General features: G+C 39.4%; 1 protein-coding gene across 1 annotated transcript; it reads left to right on the plus strand.

Annotated features, from left to right (window-relative positions):
* The first annotated feature begins 402 nt into the window (after positions 1-402).
* On the plus strand, positions 403-21,196 carry SERINC3 (serine incorporator 3). Its single transcript, XM_020984118.2, has 10 exons — positions 403-579; positions 7,041-7,202; positions 8,462-8,655; positions 10,738-10,817; positions 11,286-11,423; positions 14,304-14,473; positions 17,093-17,183; positions 17,339-17,522; positions 18,341-18,568; positions 20,235-21,196. Exons 1-10 carry the CDS (start codon positions 541-543, stop codon positions 20,371-20,373), a joined length of 1,425 nt encoding a protein of 474 aa, XP_020839777.1. The 5' UTR covers positions 403-540; the 3' UTR covers positions 20,374-21,196.
* The last annotated feature ends 1,365 nt before the right edge of the window (positions 21,197-22,561 follow it).

A 22,561-nucleotide genomic window follows, 5' to 3' on the forward strand; every position in this document is an offset into this window, starting at 1 on the left:
CATTGGGGGGGGAGGGCGCTGTGCGCATGTCCATATAAAACGCTACTCTTGAGCAACTCTGCAGTAACACCCAGGCAGAGAGGGGACAGGAGGACCAAGAACAAGTGTGGGGACTCCGCAGGGCGCAATCGACACTCGTCATTAGGCTCTCCAAGTTAATGGGCCCCCTTAGGGGCCGGGAGCAAAGGCCGCGGGACTGCAACTTGGCCAGCTCACAGCAATTCGACATCTCCGCCCCACTACGACTCCTCCACTGGACAGCTCCTTTCCCAGACGGCTCCGCCCCCTGACAGCTCCTCTAGCCCCGCCTCCCTCCTCAACCAATGGACGGCCCCCCGGTTTTGGTGAAAGGGAGGGGGCGGAGGTAGGCGGAACGACGCAGTGACGTATGATACACGTCGGGAGAGGGGCGGGTCGCGGTTTCCATCTCGCGGAACCGTCGGCCCCGGGCTCTGAGAAGGCAGCGGCGGAGGCAGCGTCGCAGGAGTCGGAGCTTGCGCCATCCCGCAGCCGCTGACACGGTCGGGCCCGGCCGCCGCCATGGGGGCCGTGCTGGGAGTCTTCTCTGTGGCCAGCTGGGTGAGTGGCCCGGCGGCAGGAAGGAGGGCGGACTACCTGCCGACCCCCGGCCGCGAACCTCAGGGTGGCATCCCGGGCCGGCCGGGGCCGCGGAGCCGCCGCTCCAGGGTGGCCGCCCTCTCCGGCCCCGGTACCACCCGCGGCTCTGGCCCGGCCGCGGTGTCCTGGAGTTCAGGACGCGGAGTCCTTTTGTTTATTTACCCGGCTCTTTGCCCCACCCACCCCAGCCAGTCCAGGCTCCCGGGTCTGGGAAGGGAAATGGGAGGGGGCGGGGCGGGGCGGGGAGGGCGGAGCGCGCTGGCAGCCTGGGAGAGATCCTGGGGAAGAGGGTGGTTGTTTCTCGTCTGATGGGCCGAGGGAAAGGGAACTGGAGCCCTTACTTCCAGCTCTGCATCTGACGTTTATGGGGACTGGGGGTGGAGGGGAGAGCAACAAGCGTTTTAAACGCCTACTGTTTATCTCTTTTGGATCTCATCTGTCGGTTGGGGGCGGGTAGGGAACAAGCATTTATTAAACCCCTACTATGTATCTCATTGGATCTCATCTGACATTAAAAGAAGGAAAGGGAACAAGCGTTTATGAAGCCCCTACTATGCGCCAGGGACTCTGCTAAGGGCTTTACAAATATTATCTAATTGGATCCCATCTGACATTCCGTTGCCCTGTTGATCTTCATTAAAAGAAAAAAGTGTCTAAAGGGAGATAAGCAGGAATGAGTTAGGAAAGATAATAACAAGAATAATTCACATTTATATAGTGCCTGTCTTATAAATAACTTCGGTAGAGTAGATGCCTCTAGTGTTATTATCACCATTTTAGAGATGAAGAACTTTCTGTTAAGTGACTTGCCTTTGGTCACAGAACTGAATGGAACAAGGAGCAGTAGAAACCACCACCTCTGGTTCTTGTCTAGTATGCCCCAAAGTATTAATAGCTGTGTGATACTTTCAGGGTTCTCGACAGCATTTGGGGCAGCTAGGGGGTGCAGCGGATACAGCCGCAAACAGGCCTGGAGTCAGGAACATCTGAGTTGAGATCGAATCTCAGAGGACTTACTAGCTGTGTGACCCTGGACAAGTTCACTTAACTTCTGTTTACCTCATTTTCCTCATCAGTAAAATGGGGAACATAATAATAGCACCTACTTCCCAAGGCTGTTGTGGGGATCTAATGAGATAATTGAAAATCGCTCAGAGACAGTGCCTGACAAAAGTAAGCTTAACAGTATTGTTGTTGACAACTTCCCCTCTCTGAGCCAGAGTTTCCTTATGTATAAAATATAAGTAAATAATTTTTAACTTTACAGGATTTTTGTGTGGACAGCATTCTGTAAACTTTAATGCTTTGTCAAAGATGGGTGATTTCCATCTTTGCATCTTCTACAGAATCTATCACAGGACTTTATAACAAGCAGATGATGTTTTTTTTTTACTTGACCTGAGTTGACTTTGACTGGCTTGGGGGGTGTGTGGTGTGTGTGTGTGTGTGTGTGTGTGTGTGTGTGTCTCTCTCTCTCTCTCTCTCTCTCTCTCTCTCTCTCTCTCTCTCTCTCTCTCTCTCGGATATGTTTTCCTATGGCGAATCTTTTTCCTTTCCCAGTCCCGAAAGTCACTGTGGCTACTAATCCTGCTCTCAGCCCAAATCTCTCCATCCTGTTTTTCTTTTGACTGGGTATCTTGTTCAGACAGTTGATGTAGGCACCATACTTATACTGTAATTGAATTCAATCAACAAACACTATTAAGCACTAACCCTTTAGGCTAGGAGAGTATATTGGAAGACAAAAGTGAAAACAGTCTCTGCACTCAAGGAGCCTGTAGTCTAGCTGGGAGTAGGGAAATACCAAATAGATGCAAAATGATTTGAAGGTAGCTTAAGCTGAATCTTGAAGGAAACTAGGGATTCTGAGAGATATAAAGGTGAGAAGGGAATGGGGGACGTGGAGGGATGTGCATGGAGAACAGCCAATGCAAAGGCACAGACAGGAGACGAAACATTATGCATACGTGTGGGTAACAGCAAGAGGAGGTATCTTGGATAGACTCTTGCCTACAAATCAAGAAAACTGGATTTTAGTCACCAGTGTAAGCTAGTTTTGAGCAACTCAGTCCCTCTCTCCTAGGCCTGTTCCTTCTCTATAAAGAAAAAAAAAAGGTAGTCCAGATGAAATAACATTAAAGGTCTCTCTTGCAACCCCATTGTTCATTTTTTCCGAAATACAGAAGATGATTGGTTATTTAAATATGGTATCTTTAAGGGCTATAGGTAATATCTTTGGTGAGAAACATTACCGGTTCAGGGGAAGAAGGTGCCTTAATTGGGAGATTAGAATCAAATTGGCCTTCATTGTTTCTTGATGACATTTCTCATCAAAGCTAAATTTTGGACTATTTGGAAATTATTCTTATTTACTTACTTTTCACCAAAGCAGTTCTGTCCCTAGCTGATGGCCAAGTTTGAGACTTTAAAAATCACAGTTGAGTGGTTTGTTTTCATCTACTTTCATTGCCAAGCAATTTGAGTGACAATATAATCGGTTTCTGAAGGTGGAAGATAGTGATTTGCTTTATTACTTCATGCTGCTTTAAGATTTGGGATTTCATATACCTGTCAGTGGTACAGTATAATATAAAGCTTTGGTTTCGAACTTCTACTTTGAGGGATGCTTACTTAGTACAGTGCAAAGAGCTTTGGATTAACAGTCAGGAGACTTTTGTTTCTTGTCCTTATTAAGCCATTAATTTGCTGTGTGGTTTTGGATAATCTTTCTTATCCCTAGGTAGATTAGATGATAGATTGGGGGATTGGAGGGGGAAACTTCAGCCTCGAGGCCACAGGTTCCCTACCCCTGGAGATGATCTTTAGAGTATTGTCCAGTTCTAAAATTCTGTGATTCTGTTCTAAATGTAAATCCTATATTAGCTGCTGGAATCCTATCAGTCAAAAGAACTAATAATATCAGCTTAAAATAACATTTAAAGATCTAGTCAGTTAAAAATTTCATTTGTCAGTTAAAACTATTTGTTGAAAGTAACAGTAGTTTTTGCTTTAGAATGCCAAGTTAGGTGGTTTGTTCATTTTAGGTACTGTAAAAATTATGGTACTAAAAGATATATGAAGAGATCCACAGGCCATCAGTCAGCAAACATTTATTAAGCATTTACTAACAGATACAACTCATTTTTCATTGAATGTGACCACAAACTTGTTTTTGCCAAATAATGGATTTGTAATTGGGAGATTTGTAAAGTGCTTTGCAAACCTTAAAGTACTATGTAAATATTGACTACTGCTATTGTTCCTACTTATGAATTGGGACCATCTGGAAAGAGCCAAAGACAGCAAGCAAGTCATGATTTACTGATCAGTTTCAAGGGCCTTCTATCTGTCATCGCCATTTGTTACTTTAAGGCAACCACATATTCAAATGTAAGGGAGGCAGTAGTGCCAACTTGGAGGAGTAATCATTCCTCTTTGGTTGCCATTAGAATAAGATTATAGACTGTGCACTGTAGGCAAAAATTATAGGCTATTCCTTTATGGGAATGCATCAAAATATCAAGTTACTGTAGGGGTATGTGAATCAGACAGAGGTCCTTTACTCATCAGAGATATATACCACAAAGTGGAAAGTTATTTTAAGAATTGTGCAGAATAAGTAAACAACAAAGAATTAACAGAATTTTAGAGAGGGAGGGAACCTTAGAAACTTCATTTGACTGGGAGGAAATTGAGCCCTAGACTGAGATCACATGCTCAAGGTAATGGTAGAGAACCTTTAAAGACCCCAGGTCTCTTGACTTCAAAACTGTTCTTTCTATTAAATGTGAGATTGCATATAGAATAAACTAACTGGTGCTATTGTCTTAACCTGCAAAATGCTAAGTTGTTGGGTTTTTTTTTTTGGTGACCAATGATTAAGGTTAGGATTAAGGTTAGGTAATTTAGATCATTGACTGGTTCCTGTCATGGGGTAGGGACCACAGTGACACTTCTAATGTGGTATTTTATAAATAACTACATGAGTTGCTATGACCAAAAATATTTTAAGGAAAGAAAATTACTTTCTCAGTGGAATGGAAGTATTTGCTCTGGGATAATTCAAGTTATGTATGGCACAGTGAAGGGTTGAAGTCTCTGGTTGACAGTCACACAACTTCCTAGGCACACAGGAACAAAAGAAAATAGGCTTTATTAAGAATTCTCATTTTTCAGTGAAGAGAAGGAAAGACATATTTCCAGCTTTGTTTAGGGCATGTGAGAAAATCAAGTTGATTCCATTTTATAATTGATTCTATTTTGAATTGCCATGGAGAAATTCAAATTGATTCTACTTTATAATTGATTCTATATTGTATTTGAATCCATTCTGTAATTCTATTCTGTAACTGCCTGAACCATATTTCTTCGTCTCTGAGTCAAGTTCAGAAATTCATGAGTCTGGGAGTTCAGTCCCCCCCCCCCAGTTAGTTTAAAATTCAGTTGTCTTATATAAACCTTAGCTCAAAGAAATGCATTAAATCTATACAGCCTTGCATACCCACTTACAAGGGAGATTCTGTTATCCTACTAACAAGCCTTATAGAATGCAGGTGGGTGCCAAGAAGACCGTTACCTCTGTTCAACTAACTGAGCAGACTAACTATTTATCAATAGGACTCATCAATCAGTAAGGAAGTAAGGGGTTGTTGCTAGCCCCAAATGTCCAGCCAATCATATTGTTTTTGCCAGACTTTGTAACCAATCATATTTGTTTTCCATCTGTGATGTTCCCTGTTCTTCATTCTCTTATACTTCCCAAAACTATATGAAGGCTAGCAAACCGTACCTTGTAGTCTTTGGTCATTGAGAAAGGCCATTTTTTGTTTACTGTTAGCCTAACTAATAAATTGATCATACTTGAACTTTGTTTCTCAGCTTACTTTTATTTTCAAATGTAATACCCAGCACTGACGTTTTTGTAACTGCTTAAATCACATTTTATTGTCTCCGAGTTAAGTTTAGAAGTTCAGCTTTTCTGTAAAATATGCATTGTCTAAGTTAAGTTTAGAAGTTCAGTTTTTCTTTTAAATCAATGGTCTATTCTTTGTCAAGGAAATCTGTTATCTCTTTCCTACTAGGGGTCCTTTAAGGAAGTCTGGTCTGTTATTTCTGTCTTTCAAGGGAAGTCTAGTTTGTTATCCATGTACCACTAACTAACCTTGCAACTGGATGCAATCAATCAGCAAGAAGATGAAAAGAGTTGTTGCTAGCCCCAATACCTGATCTCCAGTCAATCATATATGTTGTTTTCCCCATCTATGATGCTACCTTTTACAATGGACGAGCTTCCTTTCATCTACAAAAACGATCTGAAAACCCCACCTTGAGGTCTTAGCTATCAATGAGGAATCTGAGACCCTATTTATTGGCAAATTCATGTTTTGCTAATAAATAAAAAAGCTCAGAACTTTGTGCCTAAGTTTACCTTGATTTCAATTACACTAATACCTTTTTGAGCTCTGCCAGTTAATAGATACCAAGTATAATCCATTGGCTTGAGTGATGGTTGAGATGTGGCTACAGATAACAACCCAAGGTAGATATTATCTATAAGCAGTGAAGGTTATATAACTTCTGTTGTATCCTGAGAGCCAGACTGTGGATATAGGAGACCAGGGACCCATGTGTTTCTGTCTGTTGAGTCATTAATGAATATGACCTTGGAATGTGGTTTGATAAGTTCATGCCTTCAAACAATTCAGTCTGTATTTCTGAGATAAACATATATGTGATTCATGTTGTATCATCTTTCTGGAACTCTCATTGTCAGTCTTGTGCTGACTAGTAAGACCTTACTGAGTCCTGATGGCCATTGGATGAATCTCGGCTGGCATTCCTTAATCCCCAAAACTGCTGTTCCATCTAAGGGGCATTATGCTGGCAGCCCTGGATAACCAGGAGGCCCATTAAATAAACAAGTAAAGTTTTATTAGCATTTATACCTTGTAAGTAATACTATAGTAAGATGATAGTAGCTCACATTTCTTTAGCACTTTACATTTTACAAAGTGCTTTCCTCACATTGTTATCTCCATTTTTTTTTTTTATAAATAAACATGGTGCATGGTCACACAGCTAGTAAATGGGAGAGCCAAAGTTTGAATTGAGGCCTTGTGGCTCCAGGTCTAGAGCTCCTTTTACTTGATATCACACTATCTTCCAAAAATAGACAACTTTTTTTTTTTACTAATAAAAATACATCTGTGACATACTCCCAATACATTATAACCCTGTTATTACACAGATGTGTATTATTCTCTGGGTTAGATAATAGCTACCAAAATGGAACTTATGTGACAAAAACCTAATGAAATGTAGGTTTCATATGTAACATAAAGGGCTTTCACTGTATTTGATTCCCTTTTTGTGTTTCTCTGTGTATAAGGAAAACATTTTATTTTGTCACGATTCCCTTGTAGATTCCGTGCTTGTGCGGCAGTGCATCATGTTTGCTGTGCAGTTGCTGTCCTAACGTCAGGAATTCAACTCTGACTCGCCTTATCTATGCCTTTATCCTTTTCTTGGGCACAGCTGTTTCTTGTATTATGTTGACAGAAGGATTGGAAACACAGCTGAAAAAGGTATTTGGAATTAACATTAAGCTGTAATTTACTAATTTATTATCATTTTAAATTTTGAAATAACTGCTCATTGGAAAAGATTCAATACATAACCTAGTGAGTTTTAATTGATGTTCTAATTCATAATTTTCAAAACTGTATTCCTAACCTGCTATTCCATAAGGAAATATTAATGTTGGTAGTATTTTTCCTTCTAAAATATTAAATAGAAAATTACATAAGTGAAATATCTTGGGATAAGAGGAATAAAATAAATTGTTTCCTTTACTTTGCTTTCATAGTTTCCTAATCTTTCCCCCCTCAAAGGTATTTCATACTTTCAGTATACCCTTTCAACCATGGGACATGCTAGTGCATGTTAAACCTCAAGATTTCTCTGACCAAATGAGTTTGGGAAATATGGGTTTAATGGTTCACATATTCATGATTATGAGATTAGGTGTAGCCTTTTGGGATGTGTTTTAGGAACATCATGGAGCTTTCACATTTTACTTCAGAGGTAAGGAAAGACTGTCATAGTAAACACATTCACACTTTGGCCTGGCAAGGAAGAGAAACAAAACGAGAGATAGTCATCCCACCGCTTTATTTCAGTAAGTGTATAAAAATTTATCCTTTCAAGCAAGGCTAGTACTTCTAAGGCTAGAAGGTATGGCGTGTAGGCTGAGAGAGAACCACACTAGACAGAAATGATCTAATTTACCCAAAACAAAGACTTCACATCTGATTCAGAAAGTTCAATTTATTGGAATATTTAATAATAGGATTTTATGTGAGTGGTAGGGCTGATGGTAAAAAAGAGAAATTCATATAGTCTCTATACTGAAGTAGAGATAGAGAGGGTGCTACCTCTGTCACCCCAAATTAAAGGACTTTGAACCCATTGTTGTCTGAGATACCCAGGGCTCAGGTAATGGTTGGGACAAAATTTTATTATCTCTAGAGACTAACTTACAAGCTTTCTTTTTAGAATTTATGTCACTTTTGCACTATAGCTTATCCAGGCATTATTAAACTATTTAAAATAGAAACATACCTTGCCTTACACAAAAATCCCTGAAAAGTTATTAAAGCAAACTTTTTTATAAAGTAAATCTCATTTCAGCATATGGGGATGCTCATAACTTAATGGAAACCTGTGGTGAAGCCTTTCTTAAATCATCATCACCCTCACTTCATCTAGTTTGTAAATACAGGTTTTCATATGGTGTATTTTCTCAAAATGGGGTACACAATAACACTGGAATTTCTTTTTCCAGGTTCCTGGATTCTGTGAAGGGGGATTTAAAATCAAGAGTGATGATGATACAAGTGACAACATTTGTGATGTCCTCGTTGGTTACAAAGCTATCTATCGGATCAGCTTTGCCTTAGCTGTCTTTTTCTTTCTATTCTTTCTACTGATGTTAAAAGTGAGAAGTAGTAAAGATCCAAGAGCTGCAGTGCACAATGGGTATGTGTGATACCTTAGTGATTTTTATCAGGCATTCTTTGTCTCCCTGCTCACATTTTTTCATGCCACCCCTGTTCCTGTTAGGATATTGTAGTGTAATCTTGGGACAAATATAGATAAGTGGCCTAGATAATTTTGGTGTAATGTATGTGAAAGCATTTGATCATCATTTTCAAAGTCAGAGAACAGTTAACCTGACAGGAATTCCCCAGGTCAGGCTCCTCTTTCTTGGATTTCACATCATAAGCAGTTTTGCACCTGAAGGAAAATAACCTTGGATACCAGGATTGTTAGCATGAAATAAATCCAGAAATATCATAGTAGGGCGTAGATAATCAAAAGTATATTTTAAAAGTCAGTGACCAGAACAGGAACTTGCTAGCTTAGAGTTTTGTCAAAACTATGCTATCACTAAACTAACTATCCCTCTGAGCTTTGGGGGTTTGGTTTTACTTTTTTCCGTGGAGGTACTGGCTGTGTTATCTATAGAAATCCAGAGCTCCAGCTATGCAGTTCTGTTTTAGCTCGCTCCTCAACCTAGGAATGGGTTATTATATACTTATAGTCCATAATATCATCATACCTAATGTTGGTTCCACTCAACTTCTGGTTGTCAAGGCTGATCCAATTTGCAAATTCCCAACCTGCATTTGGTTTACATAGTTTCTGCCCACATTTTCCCTTGTGAGCCCTAGCTAAGGCATTACTTTACTCCCTCTTCACCCCTTTTAAGGTGTCATGTGACCCAAAGTACATCTTTATGTAAGTAAGCCCAATATTTTAAATTCAGAAAAGTACCTGTGAACGTTCCCAGTACCTTTACAGATCTCTGTTACATAGGCCTCTTTACCTAATCCTTTTCCAATCACATTTGCTACTATGGAAGCATAAGAAACAGGCCTTAAACTCTGGTTAAATTTCATCGCATATGTGCTGTTAGAGAGCGGAGCAACAGGGAAAATGCGGAACAGCAACTAAAACTGTTGTGAGAAGTGTGACAAAAAAAAGACAAGCTGTTTGTTTAGAAGTTGCAACTTTTAAGATCCGGTGCTTCCTGGGCTAGGATGCAGCAGATGTGGGCATTGAGGCCTTAAATTTGTGTGCTATGTCCTGTCTTTTGAGTTTACTTCCATAAGAGAACAATCGTTGCTGATTTGTAGCATTCTGCATGTAGGAATCATAAATGTCCACCTACGTTAATTTTCAGTATATGATAACATCTACTTGATCTTGTCTTTTTCTCATAGTTATTGGTAACTATGCAGCTACATGTAAATAAATAGTGAATTCTAACAAATCTCTTAAAAGTCTTTTTTAAACACATGTTGTTTCTTTGATATTAGTATTCTTGGGATCACAAAATTTTTTAGCTGGACCAGATGTTAGCAGTAATCTCCAACCTTTTCATTTTATGGATGAGGAAACTGAAGCTCAGCAATGAAAAAATAACTTGCCTAAGATCATATAAGTAGTTGGTAGCAGATTCAGTGCTACAGTCCAAGCTTAACTGACTCATAGCCCTAAAGGAGTATTAGACTGACAGTCAGGTAATAATTTACTTAACATAATCTATAAGAGTCCTTCTAGCTATAAAAGTCTAGTTTTTTTAAAAAAAGTTAATTCAGTAGATCTAGCATTCTTCAGATTTTCTGTTTGTTTTATGAGTTAGTCATTAGTTATGGCCAGAAGTTTGCCACTGGACAGTGTGATTAATTTTTTTTTTTATGTAGCAATTTATGAAGATACTCTGGCAAGGTATTGAGAGGTTCTGATTTGCACTAGTCTAAGGTGTACCCACACTGATAAAATTCCCGACCTATGAAGTATTAAAGAATTATGATTAGGTACAAAATTGGTAAACATTTAAAACTTCATTTATAAAACAATGTAAAATAATGACATGTTATCTATGGTCATGTTTCTCCTTAGATTTAAAATGAAGAAATAAGTATGGAAAATCCAGTTGAAGTCAGTCCTTTTGTTAATGCTTCATTTAACTGGGCACTGTGTTTCTGCTTTTTAGCAGTCTGTTTTTGTATGATGGCAGAAACATTTCAGAGAAACATTTTTATGTCTTAATAGGTTCTGGTTCTTCAAAGTTGTTGCCATTATTGGTCTCATGGTTGGATCTTTCTACATTCCTGGGGGCCCATTTAGCACAGGTATGACTTCCAAATTATAAAATACCATAGTAATCAGTTTGTAACATATATATATATACATACATATATATATATATGTATATATAAAATATTATGGAGGCTAGGCATTAATTAATGGATGTCAGCAATAGCAAATTGCCTGGAAACAAAGGCTAATTTGCTTGCTCTCCTTGCCATGTTTTAATAGTATGTTTATTGGAAGTCCTTTGTAATATGGATGAGTTAACATAAGTCCCCATAAGGATTCCAATATCTTTGCTGTTAGTTTTTTTGTTGTAATTTGATATCTTTAACATACACTGAATGATATGTATGGATTTCTGGTATAGGTTAAACAAGGGCTGAAGCAGCCCAGCAAAAGAACTCCCTGATTCTCTTTACCATGTACTCATCTGAGTTGAAACCAATGTGACTGTCTTGCCTTAACCTATAATGTGAACTAAGTACTGTCTTCCTTTTGGCTTGTAGCCTGGCATTTTATTGGAATGTTTGGGGCCACCTTATACATCCTCATACAGTTGATACTGTTAGTGGACTTTGCCCACTCTTTAAACGAGGGTTGGGTCAATCGAATGGAAGAAGGAAATGCTAGGTGCTGGTATGCAGGTAGGTGTCTGAACAGATTATTATTAGAGCTTTATTTTGTAAATGAAACAAGGTTGTCAAATCTCATTAGTTTCAAATGTGTAAAAGCCATTGATGAAAAGTTTGGGTTTTTTTTTTTAAAGAACCGTTATTTATTTCCCAGTTCAACCAAATCTCAAGTTACAGAATATTAAAGCTGGAAGAGACTTTGGAACATAGAAGGTTACAGCTGGAAAGAGACTATCCTAACTCTCTCATTTTACAGATTAGTGGAGTTAGAGAAAAAAGGGAAGGAAGAATTTAAGATTATGTGGTTTTGTATTTATGTTGTGAGATGGTATACATGCTTAGATTAGGATGGACATCCCATGTTAGGGAAAATAATTGTGTGCTTTGACTTCCTGTCCAGTAGGTATCCTACATTTGTTCCACATTTGGAAATTGGCATACTTATCTTATCTTGAAGTGTCAGGTTTTAATCAGTGAATGCATTGCTGAGAATTTCATTCTGTTCTAGAAATTGTATTTCAGACTTCTGATTTGGAATCCGGATGCTATAGCCTAGTGTTTCTATCGCCTGAGAATAGAAGGCATGACATCAAAAGAAGTCTAGTGGGGCAGCTAGGTGGCATAGTGGATAGAGCACTGGCCTCGGAGTCAGGAGGACCTGTGTTCAAATCTGGCCTCAGACGCTTAACACTCACTAGCTGTGTGACTGTGGGAAAGTCACTTAACCCCAATTGCCTCGCCAAAAAAAAAAAAGTCTAGTTAAGGACAAGCATCAGACACCTCGACCTCATTTTAATTTTATTTATGTAGCTTGCTTTTTTTAGAGAACTTGAACATTTTTGGTTACTAGTCAGTAAATACTGGACTACCTCACAAAGGTAGTGAGGCATCCCTATCACTGAGGCATCCATTGTCAGGAGTATCATACTTAATCCTTTGAGCAGGAGACTGGTCTTAATGTGACACCTATGACCTTTCTAGATCTCTGATCTTCCAAATGAATAATGGCTCACATAGAAGAGTTGTTGGGTTTGTGCTCATCAGCACTTTCTCATGTGATATAATAAAAAGAGCACTGGCTTTGTAATCTGGACACTGGGGTTCAAATCCCAGGTGTCTTGCTACCTGTATAATCTTGAGCAAGGCTCTTCAACTCTCTAGGCCTCAGTTTTTGTTCTGTAAAATGGAGTTGCAGTAAATGACCTCTAAGTTACTTTCCAGCTCTAAATCCCATGATCCTACTGCTGCTGTGCCATGTAAAGAAGCATCTCACTATAGGACAGGATCTGAAGTCTGCTATAAGTGCAGGTCCCTTTCCTGCCTGCCTTAGGATTTTTACTATGTCCACTCAGCATGGTCCCTTGCAACCAGTATTCTAGAAATTGAACTGCCTAGAGGGTGAAAGGATCCTTCCCAGGTTCTCACTGAAAATTTAGGTTCTCTGATGGTTATTAAGTTCTTATTGTATACAGTTCTAGAGATACAAAGGTAGAGAGAATACATGGACCCTGCTTTTGAGGACCTTATAATATAACAGGGAGACTGTTATAATGTACCCAAATAATTATGATACCAGGAATAGTATAAGAAGTATGCAAAAGAAGTCCAGGCAAAGTACTGTTAGGGAGAGATCACTTTCAGTTAGGAGGTAGTAGGGTCATGGAAGGCTTCCTGAAAGAGGTAGCATGTAAGCTAAGCTTTTTGAAAAGATGAAGAAAAAGGAAAAAGACCTATATGTGCAAATATGTTTGTAGTATAGTATAGAAGCAAATATATTTATAGTATAGTAGAACAGGAAATTGAGGGGATGCTTATCAGTTGGAGAATGGCTGAACAAGTTGTGATGTATGATTGTGATGGAGTACTATTATGCTATAAGAAATGATGAGGGGGCAGCTAGGTGGCATAGTGGATAGAGCACTGTCCTGGAGTCAGGAGGACCTGAGTTCAAATCCAGCTTCAGACACATAACACTTACTAGCTGTATGACCCTGGGCAAGTCACTTAACCCCAGTTGCCTCATATGGGAAAAAAAAAAAGAAATGATGAGCAGGATGCTTTCAGAAAAATATGGCAAACCCATATGAAAAGTGAAGTTAGAAGAACCAGGAGATCATTGTGCACAGTAACAGCAATATTGTAATGATGATCAGCTGTGAAAGACTTGGCTACTCTGATGGATACGGTTCTAAAAGACTCATGATGAAAAATGCTGTCCACCTCCAGAGAGAGAACTGGTGAACTCTGAGTGCAAATTGAAGTATTTTTCTCACTTTCTTTGTTCTTATTTTTTTTCTGAAATATTATTTGGCTAATTTGGAAATAGGTTTTGAATGTTTTCACATATGTATAATTGATTTATTGTTTACCTTCTCAGTTGTGGGAGGAGGGGAAGGGAGAGAATTTGGAACTCAAAATTTGAAATGATAAAGATGCCAATAAATAATGATTTTTTTTAAAGAAGGGGATGAACTTTAATAGATAAATATGGGGGCATGGAAACACCAACTTTGTCAGATGGGATTCAAACTCAAGCCATTAGGAGATATTGCAGTGACTTAAACTATTTGTTTATCCCAAGTACAGGTCTGCCTACAGGTAATAAGAAATAATTCCAACTGGATTGATAAACTGCTTTTCCAACCCAGGAAATCAGAATGACATGACCTAGTACATGGTTTTAGGTGCTTGGTGAGCATATAACATGAGCAAAATAACTTGTTCTTATAAACTTGGGGCCTGCTATGTTTCCATTTGTAATCACTGATTATACTAAAAGTGAAAGAAAGTATGCCTCAGTTTATGCAGAGGGGGAAGAAAAGACCCCTTCCTAAATCCTATTTGGTGTCTGCTTCAGATTGTGGAAGTTAACATTGATTTCCTGTTTTGTAGTTTTGCTGTCATTTACAAGCTTCTTCTACATCCTGTCTTTCATCGGCGTGGTGCTCTTGTATGTATTCTACACCAAAACTGACGCCTGCACGGAAAACAAGTTATTTATCAGTTTAAATCTGATTTTTTGCATGGTGGTATCCATTGTCTCAATTCTTCCAAAAATTCAGGTATTGACACATGTTTTCTGTTTTACTTTTCTCCTGCTGACATTCTTTTTGTTAATATTTCATTTACAAATCATTATGACTTAACTAGCGTGCATTGTTTAGACGTTTCAGGAAGCTTGGATTCTGATCTCTGCCGCATTGGGATCCATTGACTTTTTGTCTCATCTTGGATAAGTCATTTCCCTTGGCTAATTTCTCTGTGAATTAGGGTTGTATTTAGATGTTTGTTTAAGATTCCTTTTGCTCTGAAAGTCTGTTTAGTCTCTCATGAGAAAAAAGAGTGGGAATTATCTGTAGGTTCATGTAAATATAATTTGTCCGCATGGTTTTAAATGGCCTGCTTTGGCAGCGAGTTACCCATTCCTGGATGAGTTAGGCAGACTAACCATGTGTCAGGAATGTTGTAGAAGGGACTCCCGTGTTGGGTGTTGCTTTAGATCAGGCATTCTGACGTGGGCTCCACAAGTTTGTTTTTAAATTTTTTTAATAGCCATATTTCACTATAATTGGTTTCCTTTGTAATCTTGTACATGACATTATGGAAAAAACCATGGAGTCTGCTGATATAGGTACTGCTACTAGTCAGAACTATCAACGTGCAAAGATCTAGGAAGCAAAACTAAGATTTGCATTATATTCTTAAGCTCAGACCTGAAATCCTTGATAAACTTTGGGTCCCATTCAGAGCGTAAAGAAGTTTTATATAGTTTTTAATTACATCAGAGAGACAAAAAAATTTTTTTTGGTCTTACACCCATGTCAGAGGGAAGGCAGAGTCTTACATATAACTTGAGGAAAGGAGAAACAGGTTAGCCTCTGAAGACAAACTAAAGAGAATTACATTTCAAAGCTCGGTTTGTGAGATTTACATTTCAAGACTCCATCTGGAGAGTTTACAGTGGGCTAATTGAGAGGGGCAGGATTCATATACCAAAAGATAACTAAGAGCCAGGGCTTCCTTGTGGGTACATCAATAAACAGAGAGGGTTTGTTGGGAAATTGAGGACCATAAATCAAGTCATCAATTCCTTTTATGTAGTCCTGGTTCCTTATCTTAAATAAGAAATACCTGAGAATCTTCAGCAAATTTTAACACATCATAAGAAAGGCTCCAGCCAGCTAGGGGACTTTTCCTAACATAAGTGGCAGCTCTAGACCCCAACTAGTAAATGATAATAATGCTAATAAGAAACTCTTATGACACTTTTATGCATTTAAAAACATTTTGAGAAGGAGTCTTGTAGGCTCCACCAGATGCCAGAGGGGCTCATAACACTCCAAAAAAGGTTAAGTCTCCTCCCCTCCCCCATATTAGCCGAAGCAGCATGGGGCAAAAGAAAACAGCACTGCACGTGGAGTGAGAGGACCTCAATCCCAGCTCCACCACTCACTTAACCTCTCTGGGCCTTAGTTTATTCACCTGTAAAATTGGAGATTTGGACGTGGCCTCTAAGGTTCTTTCCTTAACATTCTATAAATTTTATGAGTGATCCCTTATGGATCATTAAAATCTAAAAGGTTTAAAATTATTACAGCTTTCCAGAAAAAAAAAATCTGCAGTTTTTCTTACCTGAGACAATTTGGTCTTCCTTTAAATAAAAAAAAATGTTACTTTGCATTTGGTCTTCATATTCTATTTTAATGGGTTTATTTGAGTCATAAGAGCTGGAAAGAACCTTAAATGCCTAGCCCAGTTGTCTAATATTAATTACAGAAGAGGAAAATAAAACTAAAAATGGTGAAATGATATGACCAAGGTCATACAGCAAGTTAGTAGTAGAGCACAGGCTAGAACCCATGTCTTCCAACTAACTCCCAGTCAAATACCCTTTCATTATACTATTTGTTAGAAATCCAAAGTGTTTTAATGATATACTAAAGTCTCATTATAGTAACATGATTAGGATCCTATTATAAGTAGAAGCCATACTACCATGACACATACTTCTAATAACTGAAGCCCCCCCCCCGACACAACAGGATCTAAGACAGGTTTAAGGTACCCAAATACCATGCCATAATTATGTAGTTCACATTTATGTAATAATAATAGCCCATCTTATATAAGATCATACTGTTTTACAAAGGGTTTTCCTCAAAACAGCTCTGTGAGAAAGGTATATAATAAGTTGTGTCACAGCAGAATCTGGGGGTGGGGGGCGGTGTGGGGGTTACTAAGAACATTTATTCTTTTTCCTTCACTCATTGATCTATATTAGTTTTCATTTGAAGCCAAAAATTGTCATCTTTAAAGTTCTCAAGCAGAATACAAAACCCACTTAATTAATATTTGAGTAAAGAAATTGATCGGATTTGCAAAAACCAAAAGCTGTCAATAAAATATATTGACCTTTTTTTTTGGAGAGGTAGCCTATTGTAGTGGAAAAAAGCATTAAATTGAAGAGTCAAGAGATTTAGGTTCAAATCCCAGCTTCTTTATTATGTTTCTTTTCTTCTCTTATCCTTGGTTTTATCACCTACAAACTATATATCCCTATCCCATCTAAATCGCAGAACTGCTTCAAAAACCAAATATTTGTAAAGTGCTACATAAATATTAGCATACACACACATGCATATATGTATATGTATATATTTTCCCCTCTTTTTATTAAACAGGAACATCAGCCTCGCTCTGGCCTTCTCCAGTCCTCAATTATTACAGCTTATACCATTTATCTCACATGGTCAGCCATGTCCAATGAACCTGGTAAGGGCTTGTTGAAGTGAAAATTTGGAGTTTTATCAAATTGGTTTTGGATGAAAACTAGAACTAGATCACATGCAAAATAAACTATTCCTGGATGCTATTTGAAGGTTATGTTACAACTCTACATTTGCATACATGTTATCTCCTACTTTCAGATCGAACCTGTAACCCAGGCTTATTGAGCATCATCACACAGATAACTACACCCACCTTGACTCCTGGGAACACAACTGTCTCAGTGTCTACCATTGCTCCTCCATTGTCACAGAATGGGCGGTGGCTAGATTTAGAGAGTTTTGCTGGACTGATAATCTTTGTCGTCTGCCTCCTGTATTCCACGTGAGTTTGTGATCACAGCACACACCTAGATAGTGCCTCCAAAAAGCATTTAATTTGACCCTCACAGCAGACTTGTGGGGAGGTTTCAACAGTTTTCTCTGTTATGTAAGTGAGAAACCTTGAGGTCTCAAGGACTGAAATGACTTGAATCAAATGCCAATGATGGCAGAGGCCTGAGGAGAACCCAGGTCTCCGTATCCTGGCCATGATACCACACCTCTCTAAGTTAAGAAAGTCTCACACTCAGAATGAGGTAGGGACATCATCTGCAATAATGGGACCTTAGTTTTTTGGTTTTTTTTTTTATAAGTCTCACTCCATTTAGTAGCAACAGAGCCATTTTAGGCATCCTCAAAGTGAAAACTCTCAGCTGTCCTTTCTAACGGGAAGTGCAAGGGTAGTATCTCTAAGCATACCTGGTCCTTTCCTTGTATTACTGACCCAACTTCATTTACCTGTTAACAATAAGTAAGCTTTGCCAGCAGAGAATGTCACCTATTCATCTGAAAAGTTCCCAGTCTGAATGAAACAGGAGGGATGGGCTCCTTAGCTCCCCTGGACCAGCCAGGGTGGTCATTTTAGGAGCCAGATTGCATTTCCCTGGCCTCTCCAATATGGTATGGATAGCAGTAGTTGTAAATGTTGAAGCATACTGGCTGATTTAAATGGTCTTGTGGCAATCAACAACTACAGACTGTAAAAAGACAGTGAATCCTAAAATAGGTGATAGAGTTGAGAAATTCCATACCACCATGTAATGGCAACAACCAAGCGTGTTGTCTCCCTTCTGACTTTTCTTTCTGGGGGTCCATTTGCAGCATCCGTTCTTCCAACAACAGTCAGGTAAGCAAGCTGACTCTCTCAGGGAGTGACAGCGTGATACTGGATGATGCTTCCTCACATGGCCCGAAAGACATAGAAGATGGACAACCGCGGCGAGCTGTGGACAATGAGAAAGATGGAGTGCAGTACAGTTACTCTGTCTTCCACTTGATGATGTTCCTGGCCACTTTGTACATCATGATGACCCTGACCAACTGGCAAAGGTATAAGCCAAAAAATCAAATTGTAGACCTCATAAATTATTCTCGTTATTATAATTACTGACAATATAGAGGTCGGTGGTTTACAAACTGCTTTTGTGTAATCTCATTTAATCTTCCTATTCATATGAAGAGATAGGTAGCATGTGTCCTCACTTCATCATTTTTTTTTTGTGCCAGCCCTGTGATTTCATTAGTATAGGAACCTACCTCTTAGATGCCTGGGGCCCTGAGATGACCAGGCCAGGATCACATAGCTAGCCTATCTCAGAGGCAGGACTGGCACTTAGATCTTCTGGACTCCAAGGCCAGCTCTTAATCTACTATGCAATGTCACCTCTCAGTCCCACTTTGTAGATTAACAAATGAAGGCAAAAATTAAGTGACTTACCCAAAGCCATACAGCTAGTAATGGTTGGGTCTAAACTAGACCTAAATGCTGTCTTTTTTGTCCCTCTCAGACTATCTCTGACAGCTGATGCTAAAACACTGGCCTTTGCTAACTGTTCTGGAGGCTTATTACTAGGCCTTATGCAATGATAATTCATAGTCTTTTTATTAACATAAAATCTTGGGAATTGGAAGTATCAAATTAGCACTGCTAAACTTTGCCTAGATACGTCTGAGGAGTGAAAAATCAGGACAGACACCAACCAAGATGCAGAATGCTAGCTTACCAAAATACTTTTACTCATATGTGCATACAGCCTCAAAGATTTTTTTTTTTCACACTTTTCATCGCTGCATGAATGTCTGCACACCACTAGCTGGCTATCACTGGGGCAGCTGACCCCTGATGAAGAGGAGATTGTAAGTTGTACATACATACTAGGTGAGGACGAGTAGGTAAGCTCACTGTCCTCACTGCCTCATCTTTAGGCCCAGAGAGATGAGGAGAATGGGCAGCCCTGATAGGCTATGGTGGTGGTCTCTCTTCAGCACGAGGCCCATTCTGTTTTCCAACATTTTGATTGATCATAACTCAGGCAAGCTTATGCTTGCATAACATTTACAAAATGAAATTTAGATGCATAAAAGTGGTGCAAACTGAGGTCAGTGCATGGTCTCTGAAAAGAATGTTCATTATTTTCCTAACTAGAAGAGCCTGTGGCATTTTAGCTGGGACTTAGAAGAAATTACAGAAAGCAAAGATGGTAAGGACTATTCCAGGCAAAGGCAGGAAGAAAACAAGCAAGGGACATTTTGGTAGTTGGTCCTTAGTCCTGTTTTGTTTGTTTGTTTGGTTTGTTTTTGGGTTTTTGTGAGGCAGTTAGGGTTAAGTGACTTGCCCAGGGTCACACAGCTAGTAAGTGTGAAATGTCTGAGGTCAGATTTGAACTCAGGGCCTCCTGACTTCCAGGCCAAGAGCTCTCTCTGCTGCGCCACCTAGCTGGCCCTCCTAGCTGTCCACTTCTCCATGAAACAGGAACAAAGAGAACAGCTCCCCTCAAAGCCCGAGAGCACAAATAGCAGCCTGTCTTGGCTGTGTCGGCATCATTCACAACCGTATTTATTTGAAGCCTGCTTTCAACCAAATTTCATGTTAAAATGATTCCTAATCAGATGATGGTATCCAGTTCCTAAATATGACGGATTTAGGCAACAAAATCAGTCAAGAATCCCGGGAAGTAAGGAGGATGTTGTGTCTCATGTCCTCTTCTCTTTCTAGCCCTGATGTAGAGTTCCAGACAGTGACCAGCAAGTGGAGCCCTGTGTGGGTAAAGATCTCCTCCAGCTGGGTTTGCCTCATCCTCTATCTCTGGACCCTCGTGGCACCTGTTTTCCTAACCAACAGAGACTTCAGTTGAGCCTCCGGGAGCATCACACAGTCTTTGTGCCAAGAGCCAACATCCTTGTATTTCGCTTCAACTAAAATATTAAGTGAACGCTTCCTAAAAGTTTGGCTCTATTCAGGTATACCCAAGGTTACTAGGTGAATAATGCTTTGAAGCAGGATCTAAACTTTTTCTTTTTATGTATTATGTTTATTTGTAACACATAAAGTACAAGGTGAATATTATCGCGTTTTTTAAAAAAGAACTACAGCTGTGCTGTGAAGAGAATTCTGAAAAAAAAGTCCATAGATCCCTGCAGCTTAGATTTAAATTGTTTAAAAGAAAAACATTGAGGGTTGGAAACCCTTCTTAATATATTTGGATTGAAATATCTTTAAAAAACAAAGAAGAATGTACTGCTTCACAAATGCTTTGGTCTGTAGAAGCCCAGTTTTCTCTTGTATTTTCCATACATTCCAGTGTGCAGGTTTAAAGGGCATGCTTGCTTCTTCCTGAGGGAAGCCCTGCACTCCCTTCCCCAGGCCGGGAGTCTCAGAATGGCACGTCTCTTGCTTCTGTAGCTTAGTTCTTTTCAGATTCATACATTTTTTATACTATAATAATATAATGCTGCTTGATTTCAGTCTATGGCTTTGCCAAATATAATGATTTCAGTGAATGCTTTCAAGGTTTAATTTAAGTGGAAAATTAGCCTGGAAAATGGCTTACGTCCAGTGTAATTTTCAACATCAGAAGAAAAATGTGTGAAGCAAAAATGCACGTGAACTTTTCTGTCAGCACTTACGCCATTTGCACTGTAATATGTTTGATTAAAAATATGAAGATTTTAAAGAAATTTTAGGCTCTTCCTTAAACAGTTCAACATTACCTTATCAGCAGGTTTGGTGTAGTTTGGAGTCATATTGATGATTGTACAATAAACGTGAGTGGGAAAGGAGTGGGTCTGCTCACAGCAGAAATGAGAGATAGCAGATGAGCGTTTTGAGCTGTATGCTGGTACCTGTGGGGTACTAAAGAAAAGGGAAGGTGGCCTCCTCTTATGAAAAGTTTGTGGGAAATAAATACCAGAGTCATGGGACCAGAAGATGTGAAGGATTTATCTGCATTTGGGAAAAGCCCTAACCATGCCAATGAAATAGCTCAAAGTAACATAATATGGACTCTTTTATCATGTATTTAGCACTGTGTTAGGGGCAGGTAGGTGGTTCAGTGGATAGAGCACCAGTCCTGGAGTCAGGAAGACTCATCTTCCTAAGTTCAAATCTGTGACCCTGGGCAAGTTACATAACCCTGTTTGCCTCAGTTTCTTCATCTGTAAAAGGAGCGGGAGAAGGACATGGCAGACCACTCCAGTATCTTTGCCAAGAAAACCCCCAATAGGGTCACAAAGAGTCAGACATGATTGAAAATGACCAAAAGCACTGTGTTGGTTGCTAAGGATGATATAAAGAAATATACCATGGTCCCTGACCTTCAGAGTATTATAATTGAGTAGTTGAGTAGATACATGTTGAGTGCCTGCTATGTGCAGAATATCAAGAAAAGACATGACCTCATAGACCTTTGAAGCCCTTAAAATGAGCGGCCCAAAAAATGTGCTGTGGGAATTCAATGTGCTGTGTTGGCTAAAGCAGGTGTAAAAAGGATTCCTATGGAGGTTGGACTTGAGCTGGACCTTGAATTAATATGTATTTATTAATGTGCTAGGCACTGGGGATACAAAAACAAAAATGAAACCGTCCCTGCCCTTGAATAGCTTACATTCATTTGGGAGAGATGACATGTACATATGTAAGTATGCACATAATAATTATGAGGCGATTGGGGGAAGAATATTAGCAGCTGGGTGGGGGGGCATCAAGAAAGGAGGTAGCATTTGAGCTGAGTGTTGAAGGGAAATGGAGATTCGAAGAGACAAGGTGTTGAGGAGGGCATGCCTTTCAGGCGTGAGGCCCCACCTGTGCAAGAGCACCAAGATAGGATGTGGAATGTTGTATGTGGGGAACAGCAAGATGGCCAGTGTGCCCGGACTGGAGAAAGCATGAAGGGGGCAGAATTTATAAGACCGGGAAGGTAGATTGAAAGCAAGTTACAAAGAGTTATAAACATCAAATAGAGGAATTTTGTATTTGATCCTAGAGGTAACAGAGAACTATTGTTGGAGTTTGAGTAGGGGAATGACATGGTCAGAACTGTGTTT

The sequence above is a fragment of the Phascolarctos cinereus genome, unplaced genomic scaffold, assembly GCF_003287225.1.
Source record: "Phascolarctos cinereus isolate Bilbo 61053 unplaced genomic scaffold, phaCin_HiC Scaffold_2;HRSCAF=192, whole genome shotgun sequence".
In the NCBI taxonomy this organism is placed as follows: domain Eukaryota; kingdom Metazoa; phylum Chordata; class Mammalia; order Diprotodontia; family Phascolarctidae; genus Phascolarctos; species Phascolarctos cinereus.

Bases quoted from the DNA above. Each gene is read 5' to 3' on its own strand.
- SERINC3 (XM_020984118.2), top strand. From the start codon at position 541: ATGGGGGCCGTGCTGGGAGTCTTCTCTGTGGCCAGCTGG. The intron at 7,203-8,461 runs GTATTTGGAATT...TTCTTTTTCCAG, and splicing joins TGGAAACACAGCTGAAAAAG to GTTCCTGGATTCTGTGAAGG. The intron at 17,184-17,338 runs GTAAGGGCTTGT...TCCTACTTTCAG, and splicing joins AGCCATGTCCAATGAACCTG to ATCGAACCTGTAACCCAGGC.